Source organism: Thunnus maccoyii, chromosome 17 (assembly GCF_910596095.1).
Source record: "Thunnus maccoyii chromosome 17, fThuMac1.1, whole genome shotgun sequence".
In the NCBI taxonomy this organism is placed as follows: Eukaryota; Metazoa; Chordata; class Actinopteri; order Scombriformes; family Scombridae; genus Thunnus; species Thunnus maccoyii.
The window spans coordinates 11,668,228-11,679,254 of NC_056549.1; the positions used below are offsets into that span (position 1 = coordinate 11,668,228).

Consider the following 11,027-nt stretch of genomic DNA (forward strand, 5'->3'; position numbering starts at 1 on the left):
GATTAAAATTAATATTATTATTTTTTACATTTGAGGACTTGCAGTGGTTAGTCAGCCATGCTTCACCATCTTTTATTTGAATTTACAAAACTGGAAAACTTGAGGAAAATAAATGTACTGGAAACAGCCTCACTGGCTTTTCACCTGCTCCAGTTCTCTTTCTCTTTTGGGATTTACAAAACTGGAAAAACTTAAAGAAAATAAATGTACCTGAAAGCAATTTTTTAACGGTCTGGGGAGAGGAGAACCTCCGCTAAATGGCCAGAAAGTTTGACAGATCAGCAAAGGGAAGCATCTGGTAGAAAAAAATCAATCCAGCAAATGCAAAATAGACAGAAAGCCAGATTACACTGGGGGAGACCCTGACACAATCGCCTAAATGGCTTTTCACCTGCTCCTGTTGTCTTTCTCTGTTGGGCTAATTACCACGTCCGGCTTATTGTCCTCTTGATGACTGTTATTAATCAAGTTCTGCTCCCTAATCTCTGAATCTCATCATCCTTACTGTACAACCAGGGCTGGCTACACCGGATGGTAGCCTGATGTAAGCTCTTTTGGGGTATGTAATTGTGTGCTTGTCTGCAACTTTGCGTGCAACAGCAAATTGCGTGAACCTACCCTGCTGTGTGTTTTTGTCAGGACTGTGTTTTCTCGGCATAATTGTTACTCATCGGTTTCCTCCATGAAGCAGTTTGCAGAGAGGAGTTATGCAACTTATTTTGCAGGAAGTTGTTTTTGGGGCCTTTTAATGTCAAAGTGTTTTCACTATGTGAGGCCTCCCTGACCCCTATGTGCATGCTGCACAATATACAGACACACACACACCACAGAGTGTCATCTTCCCCTGGCTGATGGCTTCAGATGGCTTACCGGGTCCTTAATCTGTCCTCTGAGTGACATCACCCTCTCCCTGCACCCTTAAGGGACAGCAGGTGAGAGGGAGGGAGGGAAAAGCGGGAGGTGGTGGCCACCGGTGGTTAAGGGAAGGTGAATTAGCTTAGCAGTGTTAGACAAAACGTAGGAGACTACAGGGTGTGACACAGGATCACAGCAAAGCGGTCTGTCAGGGCCATGGCAGCGGGCACAGCAGAGGCACACATGGAGGAGATGGTGGACCAGGGTCTGGGGATGGAGGAGACGGCCCACGACAGTCTGCTCAGGAGGCCCTCATTGAGGGAGATCTACCACAGCGATACACTGCTGGCACCTGACACTGACTTCATGACAGGTACAGAGTTCAGCAAGTTTAGATGTTGAAGGGCCAGTTCACCCAAATTCCAAAAAAAAAAAAAAAAAAAAAAAATCTCACTTGCTTCTATTGGTATGCAGCTCTGCAGATAGTTTTGTTTTTATTTGCCAAGGTATTCAGATATCCATCTCTGATATTATGGATTTTTTTTTAAATCTTAAAACCTGTGCAAATGAAACCCAAAATGACTCCAGGATACTACTACAGGCAAGTAACAAAACTGAACTGGCTCTTTAAAGTGTTCTGTATGAATGAAGTGCATACTTGCATTACTTGCAATTTTCCTTGCACAGCAAAAAGAGACGTTTACACTTCCTGCAATTTATCACCAACTGGGTGCACATAACATGTATGGTTTGCATACGTTTGCAAGATGATGAAATTGATTAAACATGCTGAAAGGTCTGAAGGAACCTCCACTGTCTTCAAAAAAGTACATGCAGACCCTCTACATGTATCACTCATTGACTGAAGCTAATTTAAGTTATATTAATGGAGTTGAAAATGACTTAAGTGATGGTTTGTCTTTTATATGGCTTGTGGCTGAACCTCAGATGACTTTTGAGAGTGTTATGTCTCATAGGACTTAATTTTTTTTATTAACATATTGCTCACATCATACAAAAACCTTGTATTGCCAATTTTTGATAAATTATCTGTTTCAGTCGGGAGTATAAAAGCCTTTAAAACCTCGGTCAAAAGAAAGAAAATGAAAAAGGTATATTAAAAGCCTTCATTTAATCAGTCATATTGGTTAAAAATCAGACTGGTTTTGACCTCACAGGACCTTCATGATTACACCTGGTACTCTACTGTACATAAAAAAGAAAAGCCATATTTCTTCTTCTTTGTGTCTTCTTTATTGGCACCGTAGCCTTTCACTTTAACCTGTAAAATACTTGTTTTGAACAAGCAAGTTAGACTTAAACACTTATCCTGCATCTATCTATCTTATCTGTCAAAGAATCACGGTCAAATTGGTGTTACGGAATGTGCCTCAGCTGAGGAGATTTAGGGAAATGCCTTGTCCCCCCGGGGGATATTAGTATCAGTGGACTAATATGTGAAGGATTGCTTGTGCACACGTGGCCTGTGTGTGTCAGCATGCAGCATGCTGATATGAGCAGACAGATGCTGTTCCTTCATTCAAGAAACACCATCTGCAGGCAGAGATTAAAACACTCAGCTGCTTCTCCACGCCGCAGCTATACCTTATATATTTTCATTTGACTAAGATGTATAAGAGGCATATGAATTTTGAAACTGTTAACGCGGTCCTGGCTGTGTGTGTGAATGTGTGGATGTGTGTGTGTGTGTGTGTGTGTGTGAGTCAGAGACACAGAGACAAAATTAATGCATGTGTTTGTATGTGTGTTTACATTTGCATGAAAGGCATCCAGGGAGCTTGTTCTTTGTATAGCTGAGTTAGTGCAGAGATTGAGCTTTGGGCTGCTAATTCCCTTTTACAGCACTGGGATTATGTGCTATTCTAATCCCAGTCCCATATGGGGTGTGTGGAGGTGGCACGAGGATGATGTCACGGTCAGGACAAGAGGAGAAACAGAAAATCATAGGCCTACACTCTCCATGAGAGACAGATTACTGCTGGCTGCACGCTTGAGTGATTACACTGAAAGTCTTCGCCCACAGCAGATCATGGCTGTCAGGAGAAAAAACATATATCTCAAGAGAGTCACAGCTTCCCGAAAAACTGAGGAAAAGTCAGTTTAATCATTGGAGAAGATGCATTTTTAGAAACTATACAGCAGGTTTCCAGGCTTCATAGACAATAAATACTGAAAACAGTTTAGTTATTTGATTCCCAGCTTTTTTGTCTGGAGTTTTAATCGATTTTAACTATTTGATATTATTAATGATATTGAGGTGATGTAATAGTGGATGATACAATGATGTTGCATGTGATTGTCGGTATATTTAAGTTTGCACTTGGAGTTGCAGAAGCTAGACCTTTCAACCCTTTACACATTAATTTTAGCTATCGATACTTTTAGCAGGAGTAGCTAAAAGATAGCTGGTCTACTTTTAGCTATCTAGCTGTCGTTTCAACTATTTATATCCATTACTATGATCTCAACCATTATCCATTACTTTTAGCTATTTTTAAAAACTGTATCCATTACTTTTAGCTAATGATTTTAACCATATATCCATTACTTCTAGCTAACTGTGTGTGAAATGCCTACCCTTGTAGTTACATATCGTGTTCAGGTGTTATCGCTAACTCATATACACAATTTTAACCAAACTGTAATTTCTATTTGATCAAATTAGTTGAGCTACTCCACAATCTTTACAAGTACCCCCCTTTGAACTGCAGACGTATCACCGGTTTAGCTCAAGTAAAAAAAAATACACACATGGACACAGATTATGCAATTGATCCTTTTGTTCATAATCAATTTTAAGTAACAAGGAAATGATGCTTCATCACACAACTGTTCTGCAACTACAGTCAAGCATGAACTGAGGTTTTCTTCTGCCTCTTCCTCCTCCTCCCTACAAACACAAGTACAAGCCACGCTCAGGTTTACTTCTGCCGTTTCCTCTCTCTGTCTCTGCATCTCTCACAGTGACATGGGGCTTATGTGTGGGGGCGGGGTCAAAGAGGCTCAGTCTGAGGGATTATCATTGTACTCTGCACACCCACCCACACACACACATACACACACACAAGTACACGCGCACGCACGTGCACAGACAATTTAGGTTGAATTGGACGACTGCTGAGTTTTTAAGCATGATCAGCCCCACCCCCACCTTTATAAACGCATACACACCCTGAACAGAGGGCTTTAAGCTCTGTAATACACATCACCGTGTCCCAGTGTGTGTCAGGCGACCACCGAGGAAACGTGAGAGGATCAAAACACCAATAACTTCATCTCCTGCTGCAGAAGCCTGGATGCTGTAAACACAGAGGTGGACAAAAACACCAGAGAGGCAGCCCTGTGAGAGTGTGTGTGTCGCTGTGTGTATGTGTGTGTATGTGTGTGTGTGTGTGTGACATAAGTGGAGCAAAGGAGATGAGATCTTAGTGGACACCAGCCAGTGGATCAAAATCAGATGGAGGGAGAGCCGGCCTATCTGACTGGAATCAGAGGAGGAAAGAGGAGCGAGAGAGTGTGCTCACGAGAGGAGAGGAAGAGGAGGAAGACATCTGGGGCGGTGGAGGAAGGTCCACCTGGCCAGCAGAGACACTCTGAACACTCATCAGTGTCCAGTGTCTCCCACGGTATTCACATCTGAACTATTTTTACTGTGTGAGACTGGCGATGGCTCGTGGTGATTGCCTGCAGTAAAAATAAGTTTTAAGGAGTAGAAATTGTTTGGCAGAGAAATTACAGCATTAGTGACAGTTAAAAGTGTTATGAATGTGTGCTGGGCTACCTTTGTTTATATGCTGCTGTGCTGATCTTCTGTGTCCAGCTGTGCCGTGACCTCATTAGCTTGATTTCTACTATACACACAAGAACAGGGGATTTTAAAGAGCTTATTTCTGTCTCTGTAAAATTTAAAAACACTCTGATTATATGTAACATTTTGTTCCAACAAGAGATTAGCCTTAAAAAAAGGTCTTTTATGGTAGAGTTCATCCAATAAATAATGCTTTGACTGTAGTGTTTTTACAGATTTTCTCTTACCAAATGGTCCTGTGGTTTAAGTATGAGTCAACTGTGTATTGCATATTAATTTTTTTACTTGGCAACTTCCTCTCCCCCTGTGTGTGTGTGGTTGTGTCACTGTGACCCTCTGAAGCATTACTTGGTTAACAAGGTCTGTTGCTTCGTGCTTTTTGTTTGTTTGCTCTGAAATGTGCATTTTTAAAATTATGTAGACATGGTTTGGAGACAAGCAAATGTTCAATGAATTCCTCAGATGCCTTTGGGTTTTTTTTTCACTGGACTAACACTAGCTTTAAATAATTCCATAGTTATGTTATGACGTTGAAAAATCATGACAAGTGAACAACATAACCTGTCTTTCTATCTTATGACTAGATTTCCTGTTTGAACTCACTCCCGTTCCTGCAGATGACCGCAGCTCGGCGGCCAGTGGCCTGGACGTGGCCGACCGGCTGACCTATCTGGAGCAGAGGATGCAGATGCAGGAGGATGAAATCCAGCTGTTGAAGATGGCTCTGGCTGACGTCCTCAAGAGGCTCAACATCTCTGAGGAACACCAGGCTGCTGCTGCAGCGGCTGCTGGAAGGAGAGCACCGGGAGCCAAAGGTGAGCTAAGATCCATGTTTCGATTTGCTCTACTGTCGTTATTTACATGTCAATTTATTGATGTGAGGTCTGTCAATGTGTGGAACAGCTTTTATCTTGATGACCTGTACTGTATATTGGACATTGATTTTTCTATGGATTATTGTATGCAATGGATGTTCTTATCAGCTTTACTAAAATTAGTTACTGTAAGCCAGTGTTGTTCAACATGCATGAGGGTTTTACAGTACACATTGTATGTTCAGCACACATAACTCTTTGATATCTAAATTTGAGGGATGCTTGCTGAATGATTATTTTCATTAGCAAAATATCTGACAATTGTTTTCCTTTTATTTATAAAATGTCAGGAAAAAAAGGAAAATGCCTTTCACAGTTTATTAAAGCTCAGGCTGATGTCATTAAATTGCTTGTTTTGTTCAACCAACTCTTCAAACACAAAGATATTCAGATTACTTTTACATAAGACAAGGAAAAGCAAATAATCAAAATAACTGAAGATGATTTTACTGTCAGTCAACTGATCGATTAATTGACTAATTGTATGATTCCTAATACTTTTACATATATTATATTCAATATATATAAGAAGATTGATATGATTTTATCTGATTTTTTCACTTACAATAATCCATCTAGTGTTAATCATACTGTACATGTCAGTAAATGTTTCTACGCCTTCTCACAGACCAATAGTCAGAATCTGAAAATCCATAAAGAAATCCTAAAAATGTGTTAAGTATACATAGATGACCTAATACATCTACTTTTTATGTATACAAACAGGTTCCAGTTATTTCATTTTCAACTGTTTTATTTAATCAGATAAAAAACAGACCAGTCACAACAGTGACTGAAACAAAAAGTCAGCAGATTTAAGATAAAAGAAATAAAATACATCGAAATAAACCACATAATTACAGCCCTTTACCCAACATACACAAACACACATACATCATCCTCACCGCCGTCTGTCTGCATGTGTGTGTGTATGTTTCCACAGCCAGGCCAGTGTCTCTGGCTCTGCCCTCCAGACCGCCCATGGTGACCTCCAGCGCTGCCTCCCTGAAGAAGAGCTCCACGCTGCCCTCCAGCTCCACAGCCAGGAACTACAGCCCAACACCGCCCCGGAGGTAAAACACTCAGTAATATGATTTAAAGAGACATAAGACTTAAGATGTATATGCAATATAAAAGATCATTTTTAATATTTAGAGCAGATCATGTTTGGTGTTTTCCAAGCTGATTTAAATCATAAAAGCTCTTTTACATAGGTCTACTTGCTCTAATTTAGCTTCCATACAATAAAACACAAAGGTTAAAATTGTTGATTGATTTCACAGTTCATTGCTCACAATGGGAATCAATCACAGTGGCACAGTTCTTCTAAATCCTCTGACAGCACTCCTCATGAAACACACCCAGGGCAACAAGTGACGCAAAAACTGTCCTAACAAACCAGCTCAGAGTGAAGCTTAAGTCTCATTATCTAATGTGCAAAAGCAATCAGCAGATAGCCTCCATTATCCAAGAAGCACTGCACATGGATGCTCAATAATTATTCCAACACTCTCCTTTATTTCAAAGCTATAAAGCAACACACTATTTCTGCACATCTCTTCCTCTCAATTACCTTTCAAATGATACTGCCATTAGATGCCATTAGTCAGAGAGCATGATAGGTTTTCTCTGTGGTACTTTAATGTGTGATTGCCATATCTGGGGTATGCTGATATAATTGCACAGAGAGAAGTAAATCTCCATTCACTTAAGCCTGTCCTTTCAGTGTTACGATGGAGCAGCGAGCATCATCATCATCATCATCGCTGTCATCATTAGCAACCCTGGAACATTTCTCTCCGCTAATTAACTCCACTTTTTTTCTCCTCTCTTCCTCATATTGATGTTCCTTTCTTTTGCTTCTTCTCTTTATTACTTGATGCCTTCAGGTGCTTCCCACCCATTGATCTTTCCTTCTTTTATGTGTCAGAGATTCCCGTCGCTCATCTGAATTTCTGAGCAAGTTGATTTCTTGTCTTAGGTTAAATTTTTAGATACGAAAATGACCAAATTAATTTGAATTTTAAAGCTTTTAAAATGTTGGAAATTTTCGAAAAGTTAGGGATTAAAGTCAAATATTTAAATAGCAGTATTTAAATTTCAACATTACACAAAATACATGACACAAAATGTAATTTTAAATAGACACAAGGCAAGTGCAAATTATGTTGCCCTCAAGAGGCAGCAGGTTAATTTTTCTTAATTTTACAGTAAAAGCTTGAACTACCTCAGTTTCCATGAATCCTGTTACAAGATAGCAGTAAACTGCAGCTTCATTTCTTCATTGTAGTGGCTCAAATGTTTGTACACTTTTGCATTTTGCTCATAATTTTTTATGTCATCTCTTGTATACTGAGATGATTTCCTGTCAGTTCCTGACTGTTAAACAAAAAGACTACCTAAAAAAAAAAAGAATATGACTTTTTTTTTTGTCTGCCTTCCAGTGGTGTGAGGAGCCCAGCAGGTAGCCTGAAGGACAGTCCGTGCAAGACTGCCAAAGCACGACCCTCCTCTGCAGCCTCGACCTCTAAGAAAGTCCATGAAGGGTAAGCTGCTGTTCCTGCATCTCTGAACTCATACTCTGTACACAGGACTTGTCCTCAATCATACCATGAAATTAAAAGATGCCTTTCTGTGTAGGTACTGTGCATCTGAGTGTATTGCTCTGAAATCTAACATATGCATGGCCAAATATATTTTCAAAAATACATTTTCACAATACCGTTTATCAAAATCTTTCCATTTCCTCTGCTTGTAAAATGTGAGTTTTTTTCTGAGCTGATCAAGGTACAATCAAATTTCTCAAATCAAGTCAAGGCAATGGCTGTCCCCCACATCCTGTTTCATCCGAAAACATCTCAAACCACAGAGGAAGACTACATTCTCAGAGCCAGTACATAGGACCTTTAACCGTGAAGTCAACCTGAAACTGATCTGCCCATGTGTGACGCTGTGATGTGTCACACTGATACATTACTCACACATTGTGTGTTTCAACTTTTCTCTGTAGCCTTTAATACAAAAACATACATGCAGTTGCAGAACTTATTCTGACAAAATCAGATTTTCCGACTCTCTGTATCAGCCCATCTCTCACACTGTTTTGTCTCTCCTTCTTTTGTCCTTGTGCTGCCTCCATATCACATTTTCCTCATTACAACAGCAGCAAGTCCAAGGAGGCTGCAGTCAGTCTAGGTAAGAGTCTCTGCTTCCATGCAGTTGTTTTTTTCCAGGTTGTAACTGGCCTTATTCAGCCTCTTAAAATGGAAAAACAGCTGCTGTCTAAGCTTATATAAAAGAGAGATACGTGATTTAGCAAGAGACTGACAAAACTTGTTTACTACATGTAAAAACTGCAATATGACCTCTCTGACCTCTGTGTGTTATTTTGGTGCAGGGACAAGGCGTGTGACACAGTGCAAAGGTAGGATTCATCCCTGACTCCAGACTAATTCCTGAAAATACAAGAAATAGCCATATATATATCTATACTATCATGAAAAGTTAAGAGAATAGTGGTTGAGCTGTTTTTTTTCCCACATCTCACCATGACATCTCAACCCTTGCCCCCCTGTTTTTGTCTCCCCCCATCTCTTCTTTAAAATACCCACACTGTCCGCCCTCTCACCCTTCCTGCTGTCCAACCTCCACTCTGTCTACCTCCTCACCTCATTTCACCACTTCACTTAGTGACTATGCAGATCTATCTGAGCCCCCTCGCAAGAAAGACTGGGTCTTCTGAGGCCGCCAAATCCACAGCCACTGTGCCTGCCAACGGTGGGCGCGTGGCCACACCTAACAACCCTCAGGCGAAGGGGGGCACCAAGCCAGAGACGAGGAGGAAAAACCCATCCTTCACCTTAAACCTCCAGAAAACCACAACCAGTCAGAACGCACAGCAGGAAACATCCAGCTACAAAAGCCCGCTTAAATCCCCCAGCCAGTACTTTCAGATCTGCTACTGAGGAAGAAGAATTTTCTGTCTCATGGCACAAATTTCAAATTTACTGTTGTTGACTATAAATTTGAGGGCAAATTGAGTTTATAGAACCACAATGTCAAACAAATGAGTGAAACAGAAACTGCAAATAAAGACTTTCTTTCAGTTTGGACAAAACAAGAAAAAGATTTTTTAAATGTGGAAGACGTAAGAAGAAGTAAGGATGACATGATTTTTCTCTGTAGCTCATCCATTGTTGAGTTTTGGGTGTGTAAACAATGTCGCACTTGCAGCAATTTGTAACATTTCCATTTAGATGTTTGGCTTCATAGTGTGAGTGACTGACTTTGGCAATACAGTGTTTTATGACATATTTATTTCATTTTGATGATAGTTTGAAATGCACTTTTTTTTTACAGTCTAGTTGTAAATCCATTTCTCTGCATTGTTTCATTGGATGCCTGCCTGTGTTTAAATCTTCTCTTCCTCACTCTAAATGTGAAGTCTTCAGTGTGTTTGGCATGGTAAGCATGTGTGTCTGTGCTGTAGTCGTCTTTGAACGCTGACTGTGTGAGTCACGCGAGAGGGAAACTGTGTTCAATGTCAACGAGTGTGTCACTGAGTCTGTCTCATGCCTGTTTGCTGTGATGTTTCCAGTTTTGTAGTTGACGTTCCACTTTAATCTTAGTTAATATATGGTGCTATACGTACCCGAATCAGCCAATAACGCTCATTCTAGTTCAGGACTCAAACAATAAACGACTCTGTTGTGATCACTAATGGAGATGACTCTTCTTTAGTGTGTGTTCTTTACCATGTGCAGGTTCTGTTCAACTGAAGAAGTTGCCTGAATGTGATGTATTCTTCATTTAGACAGGATGAGATCCCATTACAGAGTGTGCTGCATTTTCCTGGCACGGTTATATCCAATCAGCCCCTTGGAGAGCAAGAAGAGCGCAGTCACCTTAATCTGATGTTGAAGCATTTCTCTGATGAAGGGAATGGCCTTTTTCAAAAGTGACTCCAGGGCACAGATGGCGACTGAACAGTTTTATGTGCAGGAAAATGATGAAAATCATGTGCCATGACCTTTTCAGTGGGATAAACATTCAAATGAAGACTTATGGAAGCTGAGTCTGGTACATTACGTTTTTGTATTGTTCCATTCATATTTTTAGACTGGGCTGATTACATTTATCCCAGTCAAAGTCAAAACTCATAAATCCTGTTTTAGCCTTGTTTGGAAACATGATGATAGTAAAGTCTGTTGTGACTTTCCATAAACTTGTGTGAGACATTGCAGAGGTCCATGTGGCAGCGAGCACACAGCTTCAGCGCCCTCCTGTGGAGATAAAAGCCACAGAGCCAAACAGTTGTCATCACAGAAAGGTAATATCATATGTGTGTTACTGTAAGGATGCACCAACCCTTTCGATCTAGATAAACCAAACCAAAAAGTTCCACTGAAACAGAGACTGAACTTTTTCATGACCACCCAGACAGCCAGGAGCAGGTGTGACCTAAGGGT

At 40.5% G+C, this 11,027-nt stretch overlaps 1 protein-coding gene across 1 annotated transcript; it reads left to right on the forward strand.

The window, feature by feature from the left end:
• The first annotated feature begins 1,071 nt into the window (after positions 1-1,071).
• LOC121882786 (echinoderm microtubule-associated protein-like 4) lies at positions 1,072-10,246 on the forward strand. The gene is made up of 7 exons (XM_042391233.1): positions 1,072-1,228; positions 5,269-5,499; positions 6,503-6,632; positions 8,004-8,105; positions 8,723-8,754; positions 8,957-8,983; positions 9,250-10,246. The coding sequence occupies exons 1-7, from the start codon at positions 1,072-1,074 to the stop codon at positions 9,522-9,524; spliced, it is 954 nt and encodes a 317-aa protein (XP_042247167.1). The 3' UTR covers positions 9,525-10,246.
• The last annotated feature ends 781 nt before the right edge of the window (positions 10,247-11,027 follow it).

Excerpts from the sequence above, each read along its gene's own strand:
- LOC121882786 (XM_042391233.1), top strand. The coding sequence starts at position 1,072 with ATGGCAGCGGGCACAGCAGAGGCACACATGGAGGAGATGGTGGACCAG. Across the intron at positions 6,633-8,003 it reads AGCCCAACACCGCCCCGGAG|TGGTGTGAGGAGCCCAGCAG; the intron begins GTAAAACACTCA and ends TCTGCCTTCCAG. Across the intron at positions 8,984-9,249 it reads GCGTGTGACACAGTGCAAAG|TGACTATGCAGATCTATCTG; the intron begins GTAGGATTCATC and ends CACTTCACTTAG.